The 26,410-nt window shown below is 35.1% G+C and overlaps 2 protein-coding genes across 2 annotated transcripts; one reads left to right on the top strand and one right to left on the bottom strand.

The window, feature by feature from the left end:
- The first annotated feature begins 14,430 nt into the window (after nt 1–14,430).
- LOC149383790 (ATPase 11, plasma membrane-type) lies at nt 14,431–20,369 on the top strand. The gene is made up of 21 exons (XM_089628482.1): nt 14,431–14,845; nt 14,970–15,089; nt 15,195–15,293; nt 15,411–15,548; nt 15,648–15,782; nt 15,884–16,063; nt 16,152–16,358; nt 16,435–16,554; nt 16,668–16,787; nt 16,882–17,004; nt 17,100–17,204; nt 17,310–17,454; nt 17,677–17,841; nt 17,933–18,171; nt 18,264–18,296; nt 18,466–18,547; nt 18,652–18,812; nt 18,896–19,081; nt 19,474–19,656; nt 19,734–19,909; nt 20,017–20,369. Exons 1-21 carry the CDS (start codon nt 14,792–14,794, stop codon nt 20,111–20,113), a joined length of 2,868 nt encoding a protein of 955 aa, XP_089484608.1. The 5' UTR covers nt 14,431–14,791; the 3' UTR covers nt 20,114–20,369.
- Nucleotides 20,370–20,659: 290 nt separating this feature from the next.
- LOC149383789 (protein NRT1/ PTR FAMILY 2.11-like) lies at nt 20,660–25,707 on the bottom strand. The gene is made up of 5 exons (XM_089629335.1): nt 25,551–25,707; nt 25,253–25,470; nt 23,096–23,664; nt 21,897–22,334; nt 20,660–21,339 (listed from the first exon to the last, which is right to left on the bottom strand). The coding sequence occupies exons 1-5, from the start codon at nt 25,642–25,644 to the stop codon at nt 20,898–20,900; spliced, it is 1,761 nt and encodes a 586-aa protein (XP_089485461.1). The 5' UTR covers nt 25,645–25,707; the 3' UTR covers nt 20,660–20,897.
- Between the last annotated feature and the right edge of the window lie 703 nt (nt 25,708–26,410).

Raw genomic sequence — 26,410 nt, 5'->3', positions numbered from 1 at the left:
GTTAGAAGGTGGCTACGACCCCCGATGCAATGTGGGTGAATATCTTGAGGAAAAATTATTATGGTGACGCCAATTTTTTTATGACGGAACTTAAAAAACACAATTTGACTAGTCGAAAAGATATCATGGCCACGAGAAATTTCATCAAAGACTCAGTTTGTTTCTTAATTGGAGATGGTAGAGGCGTGAGGATCAACATGGATTTTTGGTGTTTTGAGGACACGTTCGTTCCCAAGCGCCCTGGAATATCGGGAGGTCATGTTCTTGTTAGTGAGCTTATGCTCCCAGGTACACGCCATTGGAATGAGTTGTTGGTTAGATCCTAGTGTGTTGAGGATGGCGTACGGACGATCCTTAGTACGAGGATTATTTAAGGGACTAGTCAGGGCAAACTGATCTGGAGGCCCAATGCTCTCTGGAATTTTACGTTGAAATCAACGGCGAGATGGAGGTCCAGGGGTATTTTTGACATCACTGATTGCTGGTGGAAGGTTCTATGGGTGCTCAAAATTCATGAAAGGAGTAAGTTCTTTCTCTGGTGCATGGCTACAAATTGCCTTTCGACTGGGGAAGTCCTTGCTCGTAGAGGGCTGGTGGATAGCGATTTGTGCAGATTGTGTAACTCATATGTGGAAGACAATCTCCACGTCTTTTTTTTGGTGCCCGACAGCGAGAGGAATTTGGTTCTCTGAGGTGTTTGGCTCAAGCTGGGCAACTCCCCAGATTCTTAATGGCTTTGAGGCGATTAGACTGTGCTTAGAAATCAATGAGAGCTAGAACAAGCAAGGCAGAGACCATGACGAGTTCATCATCAGTGCGAGCGCGGCACTTGAGGGAGTTTGGTTGTGGAGGAACTCGATCATCTTCAATCCGGAAGATGTTGGCGAAGAGAAGATTCTCCACCGCATCAGGTCAGTGATCGCTGAGAGATGTCGGGCCCGCAGGCTGCTGGCGGCGAACGTGCTAGTTTCAGTGGGGATTGGCGGATGGGATGTCTCGCATCCTTTCTCTCCAGATGTGACCAAGATCTCGTTTGATGCTGCATTCATAGATGAAAGCGCTACATTGGGGATAATAGTGTGGGTGAACAGGTCCGAGTCCTGCATCTGGAAGAGCAGAGTAAAAGTTGAGTCGGCGATCGAGGCAGAGTTGCAGGGCTTGTTCGTGGCTGTGCTCGTGGCCATATTCAAGACCGTCAAGAGGGCTTGTTTTTTGGGAGATAATTGGGCGGTCATGAATAGCCTAACAAAAAAAAGTAGCAATTTAGATTGGAGTCTTTTCCGTTGTATTATAATATTTTGCGTTTAGTTTCTGAGTTTGAATGTATTTTCTTTAGCTAGATTAGTAGGAGCTCCAATATTACGGCCCATAAAATATGCCAATGGGCCTTAATCTTTAGAGTTTCGGGTTTTGTGGCAGTTGGGGAGGTCCCGACCCTTGTCTGGGTTAGTTTCGGCTTCGTGCCTGTTTGAGTGAAAGATGAGTTCTGTTAATATTCAAAATTAATGAGCTCTATGTATCTTTAGTGCTTATCATCAAAGTACCATTTCAATTAACAAATTTTTTTTTTTATCTCATGGAGCTATTTTCACCCAAATTTTATCTTCATCCACAAGTTTATTTTCTCAAACGTATATCAATTAAATATGCTATTTTTCATTAACCAAGAGGATCTAACAGGAGTTTTATCAAACAATTTATAACAAGTTTTGGCTCTTTTGAGAGATTTTGGAAGATATTTTACTCATGGACAAGTTAGTCTTTTTGGTTAATTTTTTATGTGTATCATAAACTAAAAAGTTAAAGTTATTTTTTGTTAAAAAAAAGTGCATTTTTTTTGTAGTTCATACGTTATGTTGACTAGCCCTATGACGGAATTTCGACAACGCTGCAATGAGGCCAGAAGATGAAGAAGCATTAAGGTATTTTTGTCCTAAACGTATAAAAAATCAAAATTTTCATGTCTTTGTTTATTTTTATAATAGGCGTATGAATTCATTTGAAAATAAATAAATAAATGTGGACGGATAATAATCATATAATTCTAAACTCGAAAGATATGCTTTCCTAATATATACTTTTTTTTTAATAAAGGGATATATTGATAAAAGCCAAATGCTTAGATTACAAGAATAATGTGAAGGAAATTCAAAAATATTTATATGTAGAAGATAAAAAGGGGGACAAACAATCATAAATACAACAAAATAACATGTGGGCTACCTATATGTAGGTAACCAGTCATTGTCATATTACTACATGAATTACGAGCGAAAACGTCTGTCTTCGCCTGTTGCAGATTGTGGTTTTAAGGACCTTGACTGACTGAGATCCAAGCTTAAAGAAAACCATTTCTTAGATCTAAGATTAAGATTTGAAGAAATATTCAAAACCACTCCGATTAAATATCAAGCGGTACAAAAACCATATATAATAAGTCTGGATTATTGAAACATACTCACAGTAAAAAAAACAAAACATGAATAAGAAAATAAAGATAAAAGGTACATTCACTATAACAAATACCAAAAACATCCACGACAGAATGTCGTGGCTATTTTGGTTATAGCCGCGATAAATATCGTGGTTGTTGCTTCGTCGCTATTTAGAAACAACCACGACATTAGCCATGACATAATAGATGTGACATGTCGCGACTTTTATCGCGGTTGTCATCTGCCAATGATTAATACGGGAAGTCTTCCCGCCTTCCTTCCCGCGTTATTTAGCCTTGACATACGTTGTGGCTAAATTATTATTTTTTCCATTATATTTTTATCATATTTTTATAATATAATTATATATTATTAATAGAAATTAATTCTAAAATTTAAAAGTTAATAATAAATATATATTTCATACATAATAAATTAATTATATTAATTCACAAAATATAATATGCATAATAATAAACCAAAATATAACTACTAATAAAATAAAATATAAAACATAAAATCATATTCATATCGAGTTCCCAAAGCTTATCGACCGGTTTTCTTCTTATCGCTCTTTTGTGGTGTAGACGCGTTCCCGTGGCATGATCCTCCCTTAAGCTATTATGGACGTGAAACCGAAGGCAGAGTCCTTTGTGACGAGGGGATGCTTGCGATGCCTGAGTCCTCAGAGACGGAGGGGATGCCTGTGATGCCCGAGTCCTCGGCCATGGCAGGGATGCCTGAGATGGCTGGGTAGGTGGCGTCTGAGTGCTACCGGCGATCCTGGCATCGAACTGCGTCGATCACTAGCTCTACAAAATCTTGAGGAATAGGAAGCGGAACATTTGGTTTGCCTTCTGAAATGCTGTCACGAGAGTCTTGATGACCCTAAACAGCGTGGTCGTCAATGGATCGGGCTGTTGTGGCTGGCCTGATGTTGATGGTGACGCTGACGATGATGAAGATGTTGCGTCGAGTCGCTTTGCATCGATCATACGAGTCTTCGGGATAATCGGACCTATGCCGCTAATATGATCACGTTTGACCCCTAGAGTCATACGCATCGCCTCCTCCTCAAACGCATTCCAATCCTCTGCTCGACCCTCGCTCAACGCTTGGTCTTGTTCGTCGTTGTAGAGGCCCACTATCTCCTCCTGTATAAAGAACGAGATTTAAAGTATGAATAAAATTTAATGTCAAATACATATAAAAAAAATCAAACAAAGGTGGCAGACACTTACGTATAATCTCTCTTCATTAGGAGTCGTCCACTCATTCTTCTCGGAGTGGTGTATCACCTTTCAATTCTCAAGTAGCGATCGCATCTCACCTTTAGTAAGTAGTGTTTGCAAAATAGAATATCGAAATTATATTATGCTTGATTACGATAATTAAGATAACTTATGATGTTGTAGCAATGTCTTGCAAAAAACACTGTCCCCTGTCGGCCATTAGTAAGCTTATGCTTCCGCTTTTTTAGTTTTGCTTCCTCTTCGCCTACACAATAAAAATTAAGACATTTGTTAGAATTCGAAGATCAATAAAAAAAATAATTAGACTCCAATTAAACTCACCATGTACTCTGAGGCTGCATGGTGGTCGACAATCGCCTTCCACTTCTCGAGGTCGTCGCAGTTGTCTGGCGAGTGAGTACGAGCATAAACAAGATCGCTCTAACACTCTTCCTTGTAGTGCTTTCCATACTTGCACCTCTCGTAGATGCTCTCCGCATCTCGTAAGATCGCATTCTCGATCTCGTGCTTGCCCTTGCCTTTTGCTCCAATCACCTTGGCAATTGAAATCCATTTTCGAATGTCATTCCATGTGTGCATGGTGGTCAGAATCAACGTGTGATGCTCGGCCGTCGTATCCTTCGAAACAAATGTGTATGGCGGAACAGCTGCCCGAACCGACGGACCCAACGTGACACTAAAGAGCGAAATAACTTTATTTACCATCCGATATAGCTGCAAGAAGGTCTGAGCTAACTCGTCGTAATGTATCAGCTCTCTTCTGTGCTCTCTCCATGCCATCTGAGAAGCGGATCCAGTAGTACTACCACGCGTCACTCCGCTTCCCTCCACCGCTCCTCCATTCCCCGAAGGCGCTGAAGTCGACATGTCAGCAAAATCTTATATTCATTAGTTTAATACATATAACTAAGAATTTGGAGATAAGATGGAGAGAGAGATCGAGTGTCAGAGTTAGGATGAAGGTTTTTATATATGTCATTAACCTAATAACAGCCACGACAAGTCGCAGCTAAATTATATACAGTCACGACAGCTATCTAAATATCCCCAAATAATAAGCGGTAAGTCATTGCTGCGTAGATGAAATATTAAAATTGGAAATATCCACGATAGGTCACGGCTAAAAATGTTGTGGCTGTTTTCGGTATTTGTTGTAGTGCTTTCTCTAGGTCGAGAGTCTTCAATTGAACGAGAGACTTGAGATTACCGAAGTCTCCGTATTTTATGGAAGTTGACGACACCGAAGATTTAAAGGCAAAGTCTTGATTTTTCTAGAGAGAAAGAACACGACGGTTAGAGTTTGGGAGAGAGAGAGGGAGGTTTCTAACAGTATATACTTATTTTCATCTTCTTCTTTCTCGAATCCTAGTATGTATATTGTATAGTATTTAGTACTTGGTGATTTTTAGTAGAATATTTTACTTGTTAAATAAAAAAAAATGGTTCTAGAAGTAATTGAATTTAATTGGAAGGTGTTTTCTTGCCACCAACTCATAAATACATCATATTATTTATGCTTTCTTGTGCAATATACTAAAAAAAAAAAAAAAGTCATGGTTACGTGTTTAATTGCTCTTATTAATCTAATCCCGGGTTATTATCAAAAGGGGAAAATAAATAATAATTAAAATAAAGAATAAAGATCTTATTCTTGGTAGGTTATATCCTTTTTTTGTAGTCGCACAAGATCTTCCCGATTGCCTTTGGGGGAAATATATATAGATAAAAGATAACTATATAAAACCTAATACTCTAATAAGAAGTTAGACAATTAATTCCAGCAAAAAAATATTTTAGTTGAACAACGAGTGACAGCCAAAAGCGTGTTACACTAATCTAGTTTTCAAAGTGATTTTCCTTCCTCAAGGTCAAGGGTAAATGCTAAGCACAATATGTATATAAAATTATTTTCGAAAAAATCTGTTGGATACTTCTTGTTTGGTGTGATGAGTGGCACGAAACATTAGTCCATCGGCTGAATAATAAATATATAATATTTTGAGATATCTTAAAATAGGACAGCGAAGGTTGTAGTTTGTTTGTGACACATAAATCATAATCAGTCAATTAAAATACGTGAAGCAAGGTTAATTCTAAAAATAAAATAAAACATGTTGAAAAGATTTTTACTTCAATTTTACGTTGCTTAATAAAATGTCTGAAAGAAACTTCAACTTGTATTTTTTTTAAACGTTATAACAAATTCACAATCATTGTCTATATATTGAGAGAGGTTCACTGAATGTATGTAATATTATACTTGACCTGGAATTGAGGATAATGTCATTTCAACTTTCAACCACACCGAATATATTAAATAACAGTAAAAGACAAAAGAGTGACTATACGGAATATACTACTTTGACTAGCATGGAACGATCTCTAGTTTTTATTTATTTATTTAATATTATACATATCGAAGTGCAATAACTATAAGCACACTCCATTATTGGTGATTTGAGCTTCACTATATATAATTGTAAGGAATCGATTCTTCGGGTGGCAAAACAAAGAAGGGGACCATTAAAGAAAGAGTTAGGTCACATGGATCCACTTACAAAACCCATCAATAATTGCACACTTTTGGAGATAGAAAGTTTCATATCCAATTTTGGTTCAATTCTTACTATAGGTTCTATTTTATTTAATTCATATATACATCTTATTTTGCATATAGAAATTCCATAAATTTATAAAAGCTACTATATAACAAGCCAAATAGAAAGTCGACTAGAACAGCTAAAATTAGTGTCGACAACAAATTGTCGAGATCTAAACGCACGACTCAAGCTACTCAAAATTTGATGAAGAATTTCCCTATCTTATAATTGGAGATAAAATTTCACATAATTAAAGGTGACACTAAAAATAGTCATCCGAGCAACATTCAATCATAAAATGGCTTCCGATCTCGCCCACCAAAATATTTTCATAATCCTATCAATGTCTTTGCAAAACTAGTATCGGAATACAAAAGTCTACATCAAGTATATGGGGATATCTTGAAAGACCGAGCTTAGGAGCTCAATACGACGTGCTTGGGCGATTTTGTGTCATCGAAATAAACAGATAAGTTACAAATATAAATACGTCAGAAAACAAATATAATATTGCTCCAGTTGTAAAATAATATTCTATTATCTATCGTATTATTTTTACAAAAAATTAGGTAACTAGCTAACAAAAACGTTTTGGATTGCTATATAGCCAACGTTTTATAAATCTTAGGTAAATAGTCATAAAGATGACGTGACATTCCTGATTTGTCATTTCATTGAAATAAAATTATGGGGTATTTACGTTAATTTACGCGTGTAAATATATGGACGTGACTATTTATCTAAGACTTATGAAACGTTTACTATATAACAATGTGAAACTGTAAACATATATGATTATATATCTAATAGACGCTTAGTTTTATTACGTTAGCAAAACCTAAATATATTTCTAGGCCATCATAAAAGAAATATTTTATATGTATCGGGTTGAAGTTGAACATTATAAGGAAGTGGTCTTAGATTTCGGACAGTGTTGCTGTCGCACTGATCACAGGTAGTTTTGGGTCTTTTTTTTTTCTTTTCATTTTAGGACACTTCCTAAATAATATTGTCTTTATTAGTTTGAAATGTTCTATTATTATGTTGAATTCTTTGTAGTTCGTAACTTCACCGAAAGAAGAGCAAAAAAAATTAAATACAAGGTCATTCTTTTTTCTGTTTAAATTAAATGCACTGTATTTTTTATTAACCACAGAATAAAAATAACCGTTTCATAGACCTTCACATTTCATATTGATATAAAATTTATTACGAATGCAGTTTATATCCAGATTTTTTGTAATTAATTTTCAAAGTGCAAAATGCTAATAATATCTAAGAAGATTTTTGCGAAGCCTAAAGGAAGCTCAAGCTCTCGTTGTGAAGAACCTTGTGGTCCAATCGGACTTGTTTTTATTTGTTTTCTATTTGTTTTCATTCTAGAGCTGTGAATAATGATGTTGCACACTTGCTCGCTAAAAAAAGCCCTTGTTATGGCTAATGAAATGGTCTTGAAGGACTCTTTTCCACCATTTCTTTTGGATGTAATTTTGGCAGATAGCCAACGTTTAATCGAAGTCCCTGGGACCTTTTTCTCAAAAAAAAAAAAAAAAAAAAAAAAATCTAAGCAGATTTCTATATAATAATAAGGGCAATTGGCGGCATAAGTACCTCAACATTTCGATTTTATACACTTTAATACCACATCTTTTTTTTTCGCGGCTAAAATACCTAACGTTGGTTATTAGCACCATCGTTAAGTTTAAAGCGTGAACTGCCGACGTGGACTCTGAAAACTGAATATCGACACAAAAAATGAAGTACAAAAAAGAAAATGATGTAAAATAAATAAAAACCCACAAAATAAAACCGAACCCTAAAACCCCCAAATTTGAAATAGAAACCCCAAAACGTAAACCCCCAATTGTTTCATCTTCACATCGCCCACGATTGTAGAAGCAGATTCAACACTGAGATTGTCTGGCTTTAGAAGTAGCTTGCTATCTTCTGATGGAAGCACACCATTAGTTTTGGGGACATTCTCACTAGATTCATTAGATGGATTCACTAGCAATCCTTGTGAACTAATGTCGAATTTATTGTTGCTGCCATCAGAACTTTGAGTTACTGGTTGTTGAACATTTCCTGCTAATGTTGCGGTTGCTTCAACTAGACACGAACTTTTATCTTCATGTTTTTCAACTATTTTTTCTGACATGTGAATGGGATCTTTATCCAAAGATATGGAGACAACAGAAGATGGAGCATCAGCATTTCTTGATTTTAAGTGTTCGATTTCCATCTGCAGGGATCTAATTTCATCCTTGTATCTTTCTAAGAACTCAGATTTGGCAAAATCACCATCAGGAGTAGATCGTGGGCGATGTGAAGATGAAACAATTTGGGATTCGTTTGGGAGGTTTTATGATTCGGTTTTATTTTGTGGGTTTTTATTTATTTTTACATTATTTTCCTTTTTTACTTCATTTTTTGTGTCGATTTATTCAGTTTTCAGAGTCCACGTCGGCAGTTCACGTTTTAAACTTAACGATGGAGCTAATAACCAACGTTAGGTATTTTAGCCGCGAAAAAAAAAGATGTGATATTAAAGTGTATAAACTCGAAATGTTGAGGTATTTATGCCGCCAATTGCCCTAATAATAATAAAAAGACTTGGCAAGAGCTATTACAAGTTCAAACAAAGAGGGTGACAAATTCTTCAACAAGTTACGTCATGTTAATTTGACTCTTCATTTGAATAAATATATGGTAACAGTCTATGTAATTATAAGAAAACCTGAAATAGAGAGTAAATTAAATGCTTAACAAAAAATGATATGAACGGCTTTTTTTTAATTTTTTATTTTATCTTCGCGGGAAGTGGAATTCATCTCCTTATTTGGAGGGGTAAAATTTATTAACAATTGGATTTTTTTTATTCTTCCAAGAAGAAAGAACGAATTTGTTTAATGTACATTGTATCTAGAATATTTGATAATTAATATGATATATTGATGCACGACAATTATGTAAATCAAATAATGGTAAGAGAGTCTAAATCTAGAAAGCAGAATCATCACTGAATTTCCTGACTGATCCTGGCTTGTCGGGACGGAAGCACACGGAAGAATGGTTTCCGAAACAGCCTGCTCGCCTGACGGAAATCCGAGTTCCGTGTGGCACGGAATTGGCGTTGCGATTTCCGTGGATCGACGGAAGTGACGTTGGGGTTTGAAGGAAGACAGTGGAATGTGCGCACAGGTTTGCTCAGAGTTGTTTGTTTTTTTTTTTTTGGCCGTTGGATGTAAAATTCAACGGCCAAGATTTGGTCTGCCATTAAAGTCTGGTTCACAGCTTGGAACTCTTATTTTCGTCAAGCTTTAATTCGGGCGACGGAAATTCCATTGCCGATAGCACGGAAATACTGTCTTGAAGCCCCGGAAATTTTCCTCCCATTTAGACTCGGAAAGGTTCGCCGTCGGACACGGTTGTGCCGATACCGTCCGATAGCTAGGACGATTCCTGACTCGTCTATGCCCAAGCCTCAAGTTGAATAAAATTTAGCCATTTTTTTTTAATTTTTTTTTTTTTTATATTTCATTCTTTCAACATACATCGTAATCTTATGCAATCTAGAGAAACCGCCGTCTTTTTTTTTTTAATAGATTTTTGTGTATTGTGAACACTTTTTTTTATTTTATTTTTAGTATCGTTCGGAAAAAATGGTTTTTGTTCGTAAAAATTAACTCATGATTTATGAATTTTTTAATGAACTTTGAAATGTTATATATTTTTCAAAGTTTTTGTATGTATATGATGGTTTTTTTAATTTTGTTTTGGAAAAGCGTACATAATAGTCATTTGAAACTTATTGATTAGCTAAATTTACGTTTTCAAATTTTTTTTGATAGCCAAGATTGAAAATTTTGACGATAATTATAAATAATGTGTCACTTTCAACCAAATTAATCTTGATGTCAAAATGTTTTTTAAATCAGATTCATGTACATTTTGGTTATTTCACTAAATCAAGACAAACTTTGACTATTTTGCAAATTCATAACTTAATTTGACTATTTAATACAATTAATTAGCCACAAAACCCTAAAACAAAGCAAATATTGTTTGATGTTTCCCGTATAAAATTATTTTAAAACGAGAGGTGTAAGTTATAATAATTAAAGCAAAAAATTAGGAAAATAGTCAATTTAAATGTTTGACATTGCTAAATATCCAAGGTTTGGTAAATCTTAGGTAAATAACCGTAAATAATGACGTGATATAATATATGGAGGTGACTATTTATCTAAAATTTACGTCTGTAAATACAAGAAAATGATTATTTACCTCAGATTTATCAAACATTGACTATTTAGTAATGTCAATAACATTTAAGTTGATTATTTTTCTAATAGATCCTAATTAAAATGAGATGAGCAATATATGGTTTTATAAGTTTTGCTAAGTTCACGTTTTTATGTGTGATCCTTGAACTACTTTACAAGCATATCAGAGATATATCGTTACATTGATTTGATGTACTAACTATATCATCGTGTATTTTCAACATCGAAAGCACAAAAATATAAAACAGAAGGCTTATTTTTTAAGAGTGTCATGGTATTATTCCTTTATATTTTCTTCTATTCTATGTCACACAATAAACATTTTTACCGAAACGATACTAGGTTAGGTGATCTCACAAAGTCATAATTTAAAATGTGAATTGTGAAGGCACATGCTTTTCTGGAATCGATGTAATATCACATGCCTAAACTTTTTGTATTGAATTTTGTGCCCTAAAGTACCACAATATTCTCAACTGTATGACTTTTTATTTGTAGCATTCAGCTTTTCATCCTTAATAAATTGCAATAATCATGAATATTGATGAATGTATAATATTTGAAGTTACAATAAATCTTTATCCACCTTCGTTCAGATTTATAGATCACAACTTAATGAAAGCTACGATAAAACTTGATATATATAAATATAAGTTTTTATTCATTTTTAATTCAATTATATAAACGTATTAGGTAAATCAAGTTTAAGGTTTGGGGAGTAACTTGGTGTTAAGACATCAATTGAGTTATTTGTTGATGTTTCGGAGCACGAGATATCAAAGTAGTCACTACTTAGAACGGCACGGCCTCAGCGCGGTCTTTCGCACAACGCACAATGTCTCAGCGTGTTCGCACACTATTTCAGCGCACTGCGTATTGATACATTTTAGGTAAAATGACACATATATACCTTGTGTTTTAGTGAAATGTCGAGTTTAACCTTTGGTTTTCAAAAATATCGAGATCATACCCTCTGTTTAACTAAAATGATGAAATTATACCATGAAATGGACAACAGTGCCACAAATCTTCTTTTTATTGACTTTTCATTGAAGTTGACTATAATAAATAATTATATGTAAACACCAATTATCTTTATTCATTTGCGTCATATATGTAATTTATTTAAAAACTAAAAGAAAAACAACAGTCTTTTTATCGTGAAGAACACAAAAAGAGGTAAAAAAGTAAAAATCGACAGTTGATAGTCATCAAAATTACAGATTCGAACAGAGAATCCATGATCCAGAATTGCAATTCAAACACATAATGAAGTCATCTCTTGGGAGATATGAATTTTATTATTTAATTTCAATTTAAGACTATTTTTATTTCAAAATTGGAAATTTGGAAGTTAGGATACTGTTTTGAATTTGATTCGATTTTTCTTATATAAGAGTTAATATCAATGAAAGGGAGATTTGTGACACTGTTATCAATTTCAGGGTATAATTTCGTCATTTTAGTTAAATAGAGGGTATGATCTCGAAATTTTTTGAAAACCAAAGGTTAAAGTCGACATTTCACTAAAACATAGGGTATATACTATATATGTGTTATTTTCTCTACATTTTAGCTCTTTTTATTTCTCGATTTTGAAGCGTTTTGGGCATCTAAGGGTGTAGTTTGACTCTGAAAATACCATTCTAACATGTATACATGTGATTGAACCCAAAAACCATATCTTTTCTTTTATTGGTTTTGATTTATGAGTTTTTGGTTGTTTAGATAAAGCTTGGGAGATAAGAAGAGATATTGAGAAGAAGACTCGTTTCTCCATCGTCATCACCGTTGTCGGAATCATATGTTTTATTATCTTTTCTATTTTTTAGAACTCTCGTTTTTATTTATACTCGAGTTTTGAATTTGGTTGATATGAATTTCTATTTAGAGTGTTCTTTTTTTTTTTCTTTTTTTTTTCATCACCATGAACTGAACCTCGAGAGAGTAACATTGTAGCTTGATTCGATTGTAGTTATGAACTTTTTTTTAAAAATTAATTGTACTATTATTAATCCAATAATTTTTAAAACCTCGAGAGAGTAATATTGTAGCTTAATTTTTTATTTATTAGTTTTTCGTTTAAATTGCACTTTTTACGTAACTTTCCGAACTCAAATGGGCAGTTCAAATTGCCTATTGAAACAGATGAGATGACCGGTTCAAATGATGTGCCAAACAAATTATTGGTGTTTTTATACCATAATAAAAAGCAAACTTCAAGAAAGAAAATGCTAGTCCTATGATATAGTCTATTCACAAGACCATGTGGGATGAAATTGGCAGGGATTGTTCAATCCATACGAATATAAAAGATCTTCTAATTTGAATCTTATAACTTATTTACTGTAGTTTGTGTTTAATATTTAATATATTGACGGTGTATCATAAACTATAAGAGTGAAAAAAAGACATAAAAGTTCCACCATATAACTTGGGAAAATTCGTCTCAATTATCCATTAAAAAAATATTTTTTGTAACCATCCCCATAAAAAGTTACTAAAAAGAGAGAGAAAAAAAGTTACAGCTTTCAAAAAAAAAAAAGGTACACATTATGGTTAAAAAAGCAATATATTATAAACTATAAGAGTGAAAAAAGGCATAAATGTTACAACATATAACTTAGGAAAATTCATCTTAATTACCATTAAAAAAACTAATTATTTTTTTTAACCATCAGGAGAAAAAGTTAAACGAGAGAGAGAGAGAGAGAGAGAGAGAGAGAGAGAGAGAGTTACATATTATGGTTAAAAAACAACACATTTCATTTTGTAAAAAAGGAGAACTTTTGACGCAAAGAAAAAAAAAACCCTTTTAATTACAAGTAGGTGATTATTTGGTGTCAAAACCCTAGAAAAAGAGGCCAAACAGATAAGGTAGAGAGTGTTTAGGTTAGAACCGCAGCCAAAAGTAAAAGATAAAGAAAAAAAGTATTCAGGTAAAAGGTACTAGTTTTGAGTTTTGACACTAATAACCTAATCTGGAGACTACTAAAAAAGAAGGAAACCTGAAAAGAATCCGAGGTATAAACCTAAATTAATAGCAATAAATAATAATTAAATAGGGAAGTCAAGGTTTTAAAAGGGCGGAAATGTGAACAGAAAACTCAAGAGGGTTTTTATGCAAATAGTCTTTCTATCTAACCATATATATCATTTATTGATATTTAATTTCTAGTTATATAACACACATTACGTATAATCATATGTTTAACTTGATCATATATATAACTTCCACCAAAGCAAATATTTGATTTATGATTGAGATCACAATATATTTGGAGTTGGACAGCACGATAGATACTAATATATATTATAGAGATAAAAGCTTGAAAAATTGAGAATTCGACAAAAATAAGTACAGAAAAGGAGAAAAAAATAAATAAATACTAAGAGTGTATGCATGTGCGGATGTTGATGAATGATGATTCAATTGGATTAATTGACAACTTTTCGTACATTAATTATAAAAAAAAACATTTTAAAGGAAAAAAAAGCTAAAGGGAATAAAATAAAAGGCTAGGAAAATGAGATAGGAAAACGACATAAAATTACTATTTTAGTTTTACGAACACAAATTTGTCTAAGATACAAAAAGTTAATAGCAATTTTTAATTAAAGATAGCAATAACAAGTAAAGCTTTCTTTATACATATATAAATAAATAAATAAAATAAAGTACAACAGTTACGTGTTGCATATGTAGTAGTAGTGGGTGGGCACATCCAATAGTGATAACTGGATGGGTAAATAAAGAATTTTAATTGAGGGGCCATATTGATATTTTCTAATAATAAATACATAAATAAATAAGAAAATATTTGTTGTGACTGTTACTGGGACTAAAAGCCACACTTATTAAAACACTCTCTCTCTAGTCTGAGCGGTTTCATCTTCTTGGCTTCTTTGGGGGGATTTTGGCTTTTTGCTGGGGTTGTCTTCAAAACGTCATTTTGGCTTTTCCATTTTCATTTCCTACCAATAATTTGTTATCGAAATTCAAAACCCAGTTCTATTCACTGAGTTTTTGGCTTTGGCTTGACTTGGTTTGGTTTGGTGTCACATATATAGCTTCTAAAGGTTCAGTCTTTGGTAGTTGGTTGGTTGGTTGTGTTGATGGGGTTTGGTCTTTGAACGTTCTGTTTTCAGAGAGTTCTTTAAGTTTTAAGAGTCAGAGAGAGAAAGAGTGTTTTTTTTTAAGTGGTAGAGAGAGAAAGATGGACGAAAAACCCGAAACTTTGGACGCTGTACTGAAGGAGACTGTGGATTTGGTAATAATAACAAAAAAAATAAAATAAATAGATCTGGGCAAAATAAAGTTTGAAGCTTTTTTGTGTTCTTGAATGTTTCAAGAGTTGATAATTTTTTTTATTTTTGTTCTTCGTATGTATATAGGAAAACATACCCATTGAGGAGGTTTTTGAGAATCTGAGATGTAGCAAAGATGGTCTCACCACTGAGGCCGCCGAGGAAAGGCTTGTCATTTTCGGCCACAACAAGCTTGAAGAGAAAAAGGTAACGCTTTTGCTCTCTTTCTCAACTATCTTTTATATTTTTTTTCTGAGAATAAAATATAAAAATATTAACTTTGTTCCTGAGTAAAAACTTTCGATTCTTCAGGAGAGAAGATTCTTGAAGTTCTTGGGGTTTATGTGGAATCCTCTCTCATGGGTCATGGAAGCTGCTGCTATAATGGCCATTGCACTTGCTAATGGAGGAGTAAGTACCATATATAGATATATAATAATATATATATATATATATATATATATATTCATGGGTATTTGAATTATATGCGACTGATTTTTTTTGTGTGTGTGTGTCTTATGTGTTCAGGGAAAGCCTCCAGATTGGCAAGACTTTGTGGGTATTATAGCCCTCCTCCTGATAAACTCAACCATCAGTTTCATCGAGGAAGACAATGCCGGTAACGCCGCGGCGGCTCTCATGGCTCGCCTCGCGCCCAAAGCCAAGGTATTTATTCTTCGAAATTTTGTTACTTTTAAAAGATACTGATTTTATTTTATTTTTTAATTTTTTATAATTTTAAATTTTTATTTTTGTGCGTTGAAGGTTCTTCGAGATGGAAGATGGAACGAGCAAGACGCGTCGGTGCTCGTCCCCGGAGACATAATCAGCATCAAGCTCGGTGACATCGTTCCCGCTGATGCCCGTCTTCTCGAGGGCGATCCCCTGAAAATCGACCAGGTCCGTTTCTTATTTTATTTTTATGTTAATTTTTATTTTTATTTTTCTGCTTTGAATCTCAAGCTCACAAGGTTTTTTCTTTTTCTTTTTGGTGAACACAGTCTGCTCTAACCGGAGAGTCTCTTCCGGTGACAAAGGGCCCGGGAGACGGAGTCTATTCGGGTTCGACGTGCAAACAAGGAGAGATTGAAGCGGTGGTCATCGCCACCGGAGTTCACACCTTCTTCGGTAAAGCAGCTCATCTCGTTGATACCACCAACCAAGTTGGTCACTTTCAAAAGGTATGATTTTTGGACCACCCATCTGGGTTTTCGATTTTTTTGTTTTATTTTAAAGAATAAAGACCGAGTTTTTTGTTTGTTTCAACAGGTCTTGACCTCGATCGGGAACTTCTGCATTTGCTCGATCGCTGTGGGAATGATCATCGAGATCATCGTCATGTACCCGATCCAAGACCGACCTTACCGTCCCGGTATTGATAATCTCCTTGTCCTTCTCATCGGTGGAATCCCGATCGCCATGCCCACCGTGCTCTCTGTCACCATGGCTATCGGGTCTCATCGCTTGGCTCAACAGGTTAGACTCGGGCTCTTCTTCTTCTAAGAAATAAAAAAAAATAACTAGTAATTTTGACGAACGTTGAATTTTCTAGGGAGCGATCACGAAGAGGATGACAGCCATCGAAGAAATGGCTGGCATGGACGTGCTTTGCAGTGACAAGACCGGAACTTTGACTCTCAACAAGCTTTCCGTTGACAAAAACCTCATCGAGGTTGTTTTCAATACTTCATTTTATTTTATTTTAATTCTAATTTTTTTTTTTTTTTTTTTTTTTTTTTACTGAGGACTCATCTCATAAAGGTGTATGGTTTTTCATAAAAAAAGGTTTTCGCGAAAGGAATCGACCCAGACACAGTTGTTCTGATGGCTGCCCGAGCATCGAGAACAGAGAACCAAGACGCCATAGACACTGCTATAGTTGGAATGTTGGCCGATCCTAAAGAGGTAATAAAGAGTAGTTTTGACTAGTTTTCGTTTTCCATATAAGCCACAATTGGCTCTCTAACCGATTAAATCTTGAATTTTTTTTTTCTTGTAGGCACGTGCGAATATTCAAGAAATCCACTTCCTTCCGTTTAACCCTACCGACAAGAGAACTGCGTTGACTTATCTTGACCGTGACGGTAAAATGCACCGAGTCAGCAAAGGTGCCCCGGAGCAGGTAAAGAGTTATATATATATATGTATATTTTTTTTCCTTTCTAAATAATTCTCTCTTTTAACTTGTGAGTGTTTAATTTTTCTTTGTGGGACTAGATCTTGAATCTCGCACACAACAAGTCAGAAATCGAACGCAGAGTACACTCCATCATCGACAAGTTTGCCGAGAGAGGTTTGCGATCTCTCGGTGTTGCGTTTCAGGTAACAAAACCTGGTCCCGTTTATTTCTTGTTACTTGAACCCACTTTTTGCACAAGTGATCAAATGTTTTTTTTTTTTTTTTTTTTTTTTTTTTTAAATGTGCAGGAAGTTCCAGAAGGACGAAAAGAGAGTTCTGGTGGACCGTGGCAGTTTGTTGGTCTCATGCCTCTCTTTGATCCTCCGAGACACGATAGTGCAGAGACAATCAGGAGAGCATTGAACCTCGGAGTCAACGTGAAAATGATCACAGGTACACGGAGAAATAAAAATAAAATATAGCATATGTTGGAACCTAGAAAATGCTATGCTAGATTAAAAATAAATAAAAAAAACCCTTGGATGTTCCTCTCAAGCATTACTAAAACAGGAATTTCATTAAAAATAGCGTGGAAAATTCAAAATCTGGTGAAAAAATTTGGGTTCGGAACAAAGGCGTACGGCGATCTCTAACCTGTTATAATTGATGTTTCAGGTGATCAACTTGCTATCGGAAAGGAAACTGGACGGCGATTGGGAATGGGAACAAACATGTATCCCTCGTCTGCTCTTCTCGGCCAACACAAGGACGAATCGATCGCAGCTTTACCCGTCGACGAGCTCATCGAAAAGGCCGATGGATTCGCCGGCGTATTTCCTGGTAACTTTTCTTTCTTCTTCTCACCTTGCCTTTTGATGTATATCTTGAATGATAATTTACTTGCGGCGTCTTTAATCGGACTCGTCACCAGAGCACAAGTACGAGATTGTGAAGCGGTTGCAAGCAATGAAGCACATCTGTGGAATGACCGGCGACGGAGTCAACGACGCTCCGGCGCTGAAGAAGGCTGATATCGGAATTGCCGTCGCCGACGCCACCGATGCCGCTCGGAGCGCTTCTGATATCGTCCTCACCGAGCCCGGATTGAGTGTCATCATCAGCGCTGTGTTGACCAGCCGAGCCATCTTCCAGAGAATGAAGAATTACACTGTAAAGTTTATTTTAATATTTCTTTTTGTTAATTTGTTTCATAAGAATTCTCTTTTTGTTAGTTATGTTAATTATTTTATTTTTTTCTGCAGATTTATGCTGTTTCCATCACTATCCGTATAGTGGTAAGTACTAAGTACTGTATTTTTATATATTTATTTTTAGAATATGTATATTTTTCTGCAATATTGTTGTCATTGTATTGTGGTAAGTTCAGGTTTATTTATTTATTTATTATTAATACATTATTTTTGGCCCTTTTCTCACTTATATTTTTCTGTGACATTGTTGCAGCTCGGTTTCATGCTCTTGGCTTTGATATGGAAATTTGACTTCCCGCCTTTCATGGTGCTGATTATCGCCATTCTCAACGACGGTTCGTACTATTTCAATTTCTTACCCATTTTCAAATTTTTATCTTGCTCTTTCCCAGTCAATACTTGTTCGTTGTCTTAACACTTTTCAATGCTTCATATTCAGGTACTATAATGACGATCTCCAAGGATCGTGTGAAGCCATCTCCGCTGCCAGATAGCTGGAAGCTGGCGGAGATTTTCACGACCGGCGTTATTCTCGGAAGTTACATGGCAGTGATGACCGTCATATTCTTCTGGGCCGCCTACAAGACTGACTTCTTTCCCGTAAAAGCCGATTTAACTTTTTCTACTTCCATTAGGAAAAAAAAACTCCGAAAAATTGATTTTTTTTTTTTTTTTTTTTTCAGCGAACATTTGGCGTTCCGACACTCCAGAAGGAAGCGCACGATGACATTAGGAAGCTGGCCTCGGCGATATATCTCCAAGTGAGCACTATCAGTCAAGCCCTGATTTTTGTCACGCGGTCTCGGAGCTGGTCATATGTCGAGCGGCCCGGATTGTTGCTCGTCTTCGCTTTTATTGTTGCTCAGTTGGTAAGCCCGAGTTTTCTTCTAGCCGAGTTTAGTTTTTGGTTTTTTAGTGAAAATAGTCAAAGTACTTGTTTTTTTTTTTTTTTTTTTTTTTTATAAAAAAAGCAAAGTGGTCCTCAAACTATTGATTTAGTAGAAGTCAAGTCCATGTCACAAAAGCAATTAAGTTTGTGAAATTTAACACATAAACAACTTAAATAAGTCAGTGATTTCAAAAGTGTTTTAATTTTTATATGTAGTACGAAAAGGCTAAAATGCTACGATATCAAATATTTTTAGGACCAATCGCATAAAAATTCAAGGACTATTTGCGTAAAAAAAAAAACCCTTTTATGGCAAAGAGGTTGACCAAAATCCTCTCGCTTTTATGTTTGTTTGTTTGTTTGATGACTCAGGTCGCCACTTTGATTGCGGTTTACGCAAACTGGGCATTCGCGGCCATCGAAGGGATTGGATGGGGCTGGGCCGGCGTGATCTGGCTCTACAACATCGTGTTCTATATCCCACTCGACCTCCTCAAATTCTTCATCCGATACGTCCTGAGCGGACGAGCTTGGGACCTTGTTATCGAGCAAAGGGTTCGACTTTTTGAACTCGGTTCAATCCATCGCGGTGTTCGCTTAAATGTCTGACACTTTTTCTGCTGTATTTACAGGTTGCGTTCACGAGGCAAAAGGACTTTGGAAAGGAACAGAGAGAGCTTCAATGGGCTCACGCGCAGAGGACGCTCCACGGTCTCACGGCACCGGACACCAAGATGTTCGACAAACCCCACTTCACCGAGCTCAACAACATGGCCGAGGAAGCCAAGAGAAGAGCCGAGATCGCCAGGTCAGCACCACCAACACGAAGAAAAAAAAAAAACGACCCTTTACACATTCATATTCTTTTTGCTAATTCCGATATGTTCGAATGTTTTTTTTTTTCGTTTGTTGCAGGCTGAGAGAGCTTCACACGCTGAAGGGCCACGTGGAGTCAGTTGTGAGATTAAAGGGTCTCGATATCGACACGATTCAGCAAGCCTACACCGTTTGAGGGACGGCTTGTATTTTGGTCTTCTCTTCTTTGAGGTTTGTCCTCGAATGCGAAGTACAGTCCTTTCTACTAGTATGGCAGAGAGAGAGAGAGACGTGTAAATCGAAATTCAGTGATGTTGTTTGTTGCCCCTTTACTTTGAAAACACAGTCCAGATTAATTTTTTTTTTATGTTCTGCTTTCTGTTATGAGAACGAACCCACGAAGAATACTGCCAGTTAGTTAATCTATATATATATATCAGATTACTTACTCATCTTGCTTCTCAACTGAAATCTTCTCTACTACTGTTGTGTCTACTCATATCCAGTGCTCATATAATGTAATCACTTGGTCATACTTCCAACTCAGGTTTAAAACATAGTTTGGATTTCTCGCTATAAATCGGTATTCACTTCCTTATAAAAAAAAATAGTAATAACGCCAGTTCAATATTTTTAGTTTGGTTCGAATAATAATATATTAATAGATAAACTCCTTAATAAATTTAATTTTAGAAACAAAACTCCTCAATACTTTTATTTGAGTCTTGGTTAAAATAAAATATGCACTAATGATCAATAAATCTTATTTGGATATCAATATATATTATTTTTTAATTATATGCTTACAAAGATTACAAGGGTATACGTCGGTATGCCTGTTGGTAATCAATAGTACATGTATATAACTAAATAAATAATATTAAGTATATTAGTCGGTAATCTATATATCCGCATTTTAATTGCAACCATGTAGAAAAAAACATTACTCTTCTTACAAAATGTTCTAAAGCTAAAGGGTCTCAAACTCTTTGTCTCTCAAGGCCTTGATTGAGCTCAATGGCTTTCTTACCCGATCCCTTGTACTTATACCACTTTGCACAAACGAGGAAGTACACCAAGTCTATAGTCCCTAAACCGGCAACCATGTAGTAAAAGTAATCCAATCTGCCATGATTAAGATCGTTAGGCAGCCAATTCCCGCTCTTCGATTCCCTAGTCGTCCGATGGACCATCGTGATCAAGAAGCCGCTCAAATAGCTTGACCCGGCCATCCCACAGAAGAACAAGGACCCGGCGATGCTCCTCATGTTCTCGGGGAACTGCTTGTAGTAAAACTCGACCTGTCCTATAGCCGCAAAGGCCTCGGCGATCCCAGTCAGAGCCATTTGGGGGATTAGCCACGAGGCGGACATAGACGATATCCCTCCCCGTTTTGGGTCCAACCCGATAGTGGGTCTGGTCCTGCGATTAAAGATGTGCATTTTGACTGGTTAAAATTAACCGTTCAATTAGTTTACCTTTTTAACTATTCGTTTTGGTCAAAATTAACCAAGCGGTTAGTTTTAACTAGTTATTTCATGGTTAACCAACTATCAAGAAAAAAATAATATTGAGGTACTAACGGTTAATTGGTCAACCATTCTAAAAAATCCGTTTTAACGGTTAAATCTTTATCTATTTTGAATGGTTAGTGGTTAACCACTTAAAATGGTTAAAGGTATAACCGATCAAATAATACACTAAGTAAGCCCCCAAAATGAGAAGAATTCCTAATTAGTCAATTTTTTTGTTGTAAATTTTAGGTAAATATCCAATTCAGCGACGAGACATCTTGTAAATTTGGTCAATTTTAGCGGATTTATAGGGTATTTACATCAATTTGGTCTTGTAAATAAATTTTCATGGCCATTTACTAAAAACTTACAAAAAGTTAGCTAAATGGTAAAATCCATTGTTTTATGTGGCTATAATTATATCTACTGGACCCTTAACCGATTAACCATGTTGTCCACGTTTACCTGCGATGGGTCTCGACAAGGCCCGACAGGAGAGAGAGAGCAACCGAGACGAGTATCCCGATCCCGATCCTCTGGAGAAGCGAAATTCCACCCTCTTTAGCTCTCACCCTTTGGAGGAACGGGACGACGAGTCTGTCGTAGATTGGTATGAATAGAGTGAGGCTCAGCATGGAAAAGACGATGTAGGACGCGGCGGGGATCTCGAAATTGGTGTTTGCGAGGCGGCGATCGGATTGGAGGGCTTGGAAGACTACGTAGGTTTGTTGTTGGACGATGGCAACGTGGTAGACTAATGCCGAGAGCCAAATGGGCATGACTCTCACCAAGCACTTGGCTTCTTCGACTTGTTGGACGCTGCATAGGCTCCACGGGTCGGATGGTGATCCGTCTTTGTTTATTTCGTCTTCCGGTCTTATTATTGCTGCCTTGTTCAGAAATCTATATACACACCAAAAAAATAAATAAAAAGGAAATTCAGTGACAACTAGTTCTAAATGTTGTCAGTATATAAACTTTATGGTTATGATTATAATATTATTAACTAGTTTGTTATGTAGTATAAATTTTCTATTAGTAGGATTAGAGTTTATACTAAGATAGAGCATTATTCTATAGTTTTTTTAAAAGAAAAAAGTAATAATATATTATATAGTTGTAATTTCTTACCATAAACAATTAAGTAATTGACATTTCGACTATTTTAGCCCAAATAGGCCATGTTAAGCTAGTTTTATCTTCAAAATTAATATTCTGAGCAACATTGTCCTCAAACTATTGACGTTAATAACATTTTAATCTTTCAAAAAAAAAAACACCTTAAAACGTAAACGTAACGAACTTGTTAATTTTATTAAAAAAAAGGCTAATTAAGTTATAATCTAACATTTGGATTATAGAGTAAGATTGTATTTTATTGAAACTTTTTGAAATCGTAAACAAGTTATTTAAGTTTGTAAATATGCCTTAAATTAAGACGTTAGATTTTCAATTTTTAAAAGAGATTATTTTAAAAGTATGACCATTTTTATAGTGTATTTATTCCGAAGATATGACGACAAACACCATGAAAAATTATAAATAATGACACATATTATCATATTTTTGGAATAAATGATCATACTTTTATAATAATCTTTTCTTTCTTTTCTTTTTTTAAATGCTAAAAAATCAAGTAGGTTGAAGCCAATTTTGCTAATAACCTGAATTGGTGCGTGTAAGGAAGAGGAGAGTTGATAGAGTCCGGAGGCAAATAAGCGAAGAGAGACGAGGGATTCTCGGGCATCCGAAGCGTCCTCTTCTTGACCGAGACGACAAAGACTCGCGCGACGCTGGTCATGGGACTCCCCGAGGCCTCGACTTTGACGTACATCTTGGTGGCGACGAAGAACATGGCCGTGGAGAGGAACATGAGCACGGGAGGGATCGCGAGGCCGAGAGCCCAGCTCACCTCGGACTGGACGTAGACGATGAGCGTGAGCGAGACCATCTTCGCGAACGTGAACGTGAAGAAGTACCAGTTGAAGAAGCTGTTCACGCCTCTCTTCCCCGACTCCGTTTTGGGGTCGAATTGGTCCGCCCCGAAGGCGAGGTTGCAGGGCCGGATCCCGCCCGCCCCGATTACGAGGAGCCCGAACCCGACCATCAGGAAAGCCGTCTGCCCCGGCGTTGGGCCTCGGCACGAGCCGCCCGGGCCCACACTACTTGCTGTGGTGCATTTTGATGGGTGCATTTTGTGTATCACTGCCGTTAGGTCTATGATTACTAGACCCTTTATAGAAAAGAAAAAGAAAAAAGAATCATTAGATTATTATAGGTAAAGATTAATTTTGATAATAGTTGATGCAATAATCTTTTGGAGTTTTCTTGTAAATGGTTAAGATTTTGGTATCTAAGTATTGTAATTTAATAGTGAGCTAGGCCTATTTTAGGCTCACTATGTTTAATTTCTAGTCTAATTATCTAATAAATAAATAAAAAAAGTTTAGACTATGACAATTACATTACATGCAGTCGGGACGCGTAAGGTATAGGTATTAGTTGAGCTATTTATTTAATATTTAAATAACAAACTTCAAAGTAATCAAGCCACTAAAAATTTGTAAATTGATATATAAGCAACATTTCATTATTAATTAAAGGTGTCATTAGAAAAATAGGCAACTTAAACGTTTGATATTGCTAAATAGCCAACGTATGTTAAATCTTAGGTAAATAGTCAATTTCAAACCTAAATCTTAGGTAAATAGCCACTTCCATATACCAACGTTGATTATTTACTTAAAATTTACGTCTGAAGTGGCTATTTACTTAAGATTTATCAAATGTTAGTTATTTACCAATATCAAATGTTTAGGTTGTTTATTTTCCTAATTTTCAGTTAATGAAAAGCAAGTAAATAGTTGTGTCATCATGTAAATAATTCGAGAATTTTATATACACCGCCTTTTGTATTAGGTAAATTTGACTATTTACGTAAATTCAGCCATGTTAATAAACAAACATAGCTATTTACTTACAAATAACGAAAAATTGGCTCAATTTTATTATGCTTATAAGGCTATATATCTAACGAACCCAATAAATAATTAAGCTATAATTTTAATTGAGAGTAATCATTTGCTTTAATATAGTTTCTAATACATACATATATATATATATATATATATATATATATAAGTATTACACTTTTGTGGAATCATAGTTTAAGCAGTTTAAAACACATATTTAGAGATTTAAATTATTATTTGTTTATAATTTTTAAAAGTATCATTAAAAAAAATTTAACTTTAAGAATCTAGAATTATTAACTTTTATTTAGTGTTTTTAGGGTTAGAATACAATTTAATTAGTTTCTTTTTTAAATTATTATAAGTTTATTTAGTTGGATAATAACTTTTAAGATTTTTAGGTCATACATTTAATTAAGAAATGACTATTAATATGAAAAATAGCTAAAATGCTACACTTAATAGTTTGATAATCATTTTACTAAAATAATTAATAAAGGAACTAAAATGCATCAAGTAATAATTCATGGATTATTTACCCTAATAAAGTCTATGATTTTTAGTTACTCTAAGAAAAGAGTAGAAAAACAGCTTACATAAAATTAGCTAAAGAAAATTTGTCTTTGACGCTATTTTTTATTATTTTTAAAATAATGGTTTTCTTGCTAAGATCTACTGTCCTTAGTCTAATCCTCACGATTAACCTACGGTAATAATAATAATAATAATAATAATAATAATAATAATAATACCTATGACCCAAGAATAACAGCGATGAGTAAAAATACCATACAAATAGTACCCTCATGATATAACTAAGGGTACATAAAATATAATCAGTTTTGATACCAGAAAAGAAGCAATAGTGCCAAAGCAGAGAGTGTTAAAGCGGCCGAAATAAGTGTCGCAGAGAAAAGCTCCGGCGAGAGTGGCCAGATTTGTGGTGCCACTGAAGATCGTTAAGGTCGTCGCTGCCGTGATGCTCGACATGTTGAACACCGTCGTCAGATACACCAACAAATTCGACACCGTCCCAATTGTCCCAAGCTTCTCAAATGTCTCATTTCCTTGCCAAAAAAAAAAAAAAAATTAAGGTTAAAAAAAAAAAAAACTAAAATTCAAGTTAGCTCTTAGTCTTTCGACTTACCTATGACAAACGGCATGACCTTCCAACCTCTGTACTTGGTCTTAGACTGATCATCACTTGAATCTTCATGATCATTGATCATGTTCTTGTCCATTATTATTCTCTCTTCCTCGTTACTATTGATCGTCTTCTGATAATATATTCTTGTTAGATTACTTGCTATATATATACGAAGGAAGTTCTGAAGTGTGTACATACATATAAACAGTTTTAATTAGTGCGCCAATAATTGAAGCCTACGTTGACACTTCTTTTTAATTACCTTCTTACTTTTTATTATTGTAAAACCCAACTTTTTGGCGATGAATTTTTGTCCATTTTTGTGTGGTAAAAAAATAATGATGTGAATTAGGTTTAAAGTTGGGGGACTGTTTGATACAACATGAAAGTGAGATAAATAAATGTATACAACATGAAAGTGGTGTGGATGTGGAACACAAGTTAGTGGTGTTTTAAGTGACAAGACAACAGACGAACGATCGAAAACGAGAAGGGGTTAAAATAAAATAATAAAAGTATTTATGATCTCGAGAGCTTCTAGTTCTTCCTAGTCAACCGAATAAATTCCCACTGCAGTTCCATTGGACTTGCACTTTGGACGTTCATTTTACACCATTATTTTTGTTCTCGTTTAATGATATTATAATAGAAATAGAATAATTCGCGCGCGCGCGTGTATGGAGTACTATGGACTATGAAGTGCGATTTTAATGTGTATGTATAAATGTTTTTAAATTGCAAACCGTGATCAGGATAGATTTTACTTCGAAAATTCAGGATTTTTAGATTCCAAATTGTGAACTTAAATAATTATATATATTTTTTTTTGGTGGTGGTTGTAGTTTTTCATCATGATTTAC

This window comes from Urtica dioica, chromosome 10 (genome assembly GCF_054948205.1).
Source record: "Urtica dioica subsp. dioica isolate 48M chromosome 10, U.dioica_male_clone48M_v1_H2, whole genome shotgun sequence".
NCBI lineage: Eukaryota > Viridiplantae > Streptophyta > Magnoliopsida > Rosales > Urticaceae > Urtica > Urtica dioica.
This window is presented reverse-complemented; position numbering and strand designations above follow the sequence as displayed.

Bases quoted from the DNA above. Each gene is read 5' to 3' on its own strand.
- LOC149383790 (XM_089628482.1), top strand. From the start codon at position 14,792: ATGGACGAAAAACCCGAAACTTTGGACGCTGTACTGAAGGAGACTGTG. The intron at 15,294-15,410 runs GTAAGTACCATA...TTATGTGTTCAG, and splicing joins TTGCACTTGCTAATGGAGGA to GGAAAGCCTCCAGATTGGCA. The intron at 18,813-18,895 runs GTAAAAGCCGAT...TTTTTTTTTCAG, and splicing joins ACAAGACTGACTTCTTTCCC to CGAACATTTGGCGTTCCGAC.
- LOC149383789 (XM_089629335.1), bottom strand. From the start codon at position 25,644: ATGGACAAGAACATGATCAATGATCATGAAGATTCAAGTGATGATCAG. The intron at 23,665-25,252 runs GTATCAAAACTG...TTTTCTATAAAG, and splicing joins GCACTATTGCTTCTTTTCTG to GGTCTAGTAATCATAGACCT. The intron at 21,340-21,896 runs GTAAACGTGGAC...CTTTAATCGCAG, and splicing joins CTTGTCGAGACCCATCGCAG to GACCAGACCCACTATCGGGT.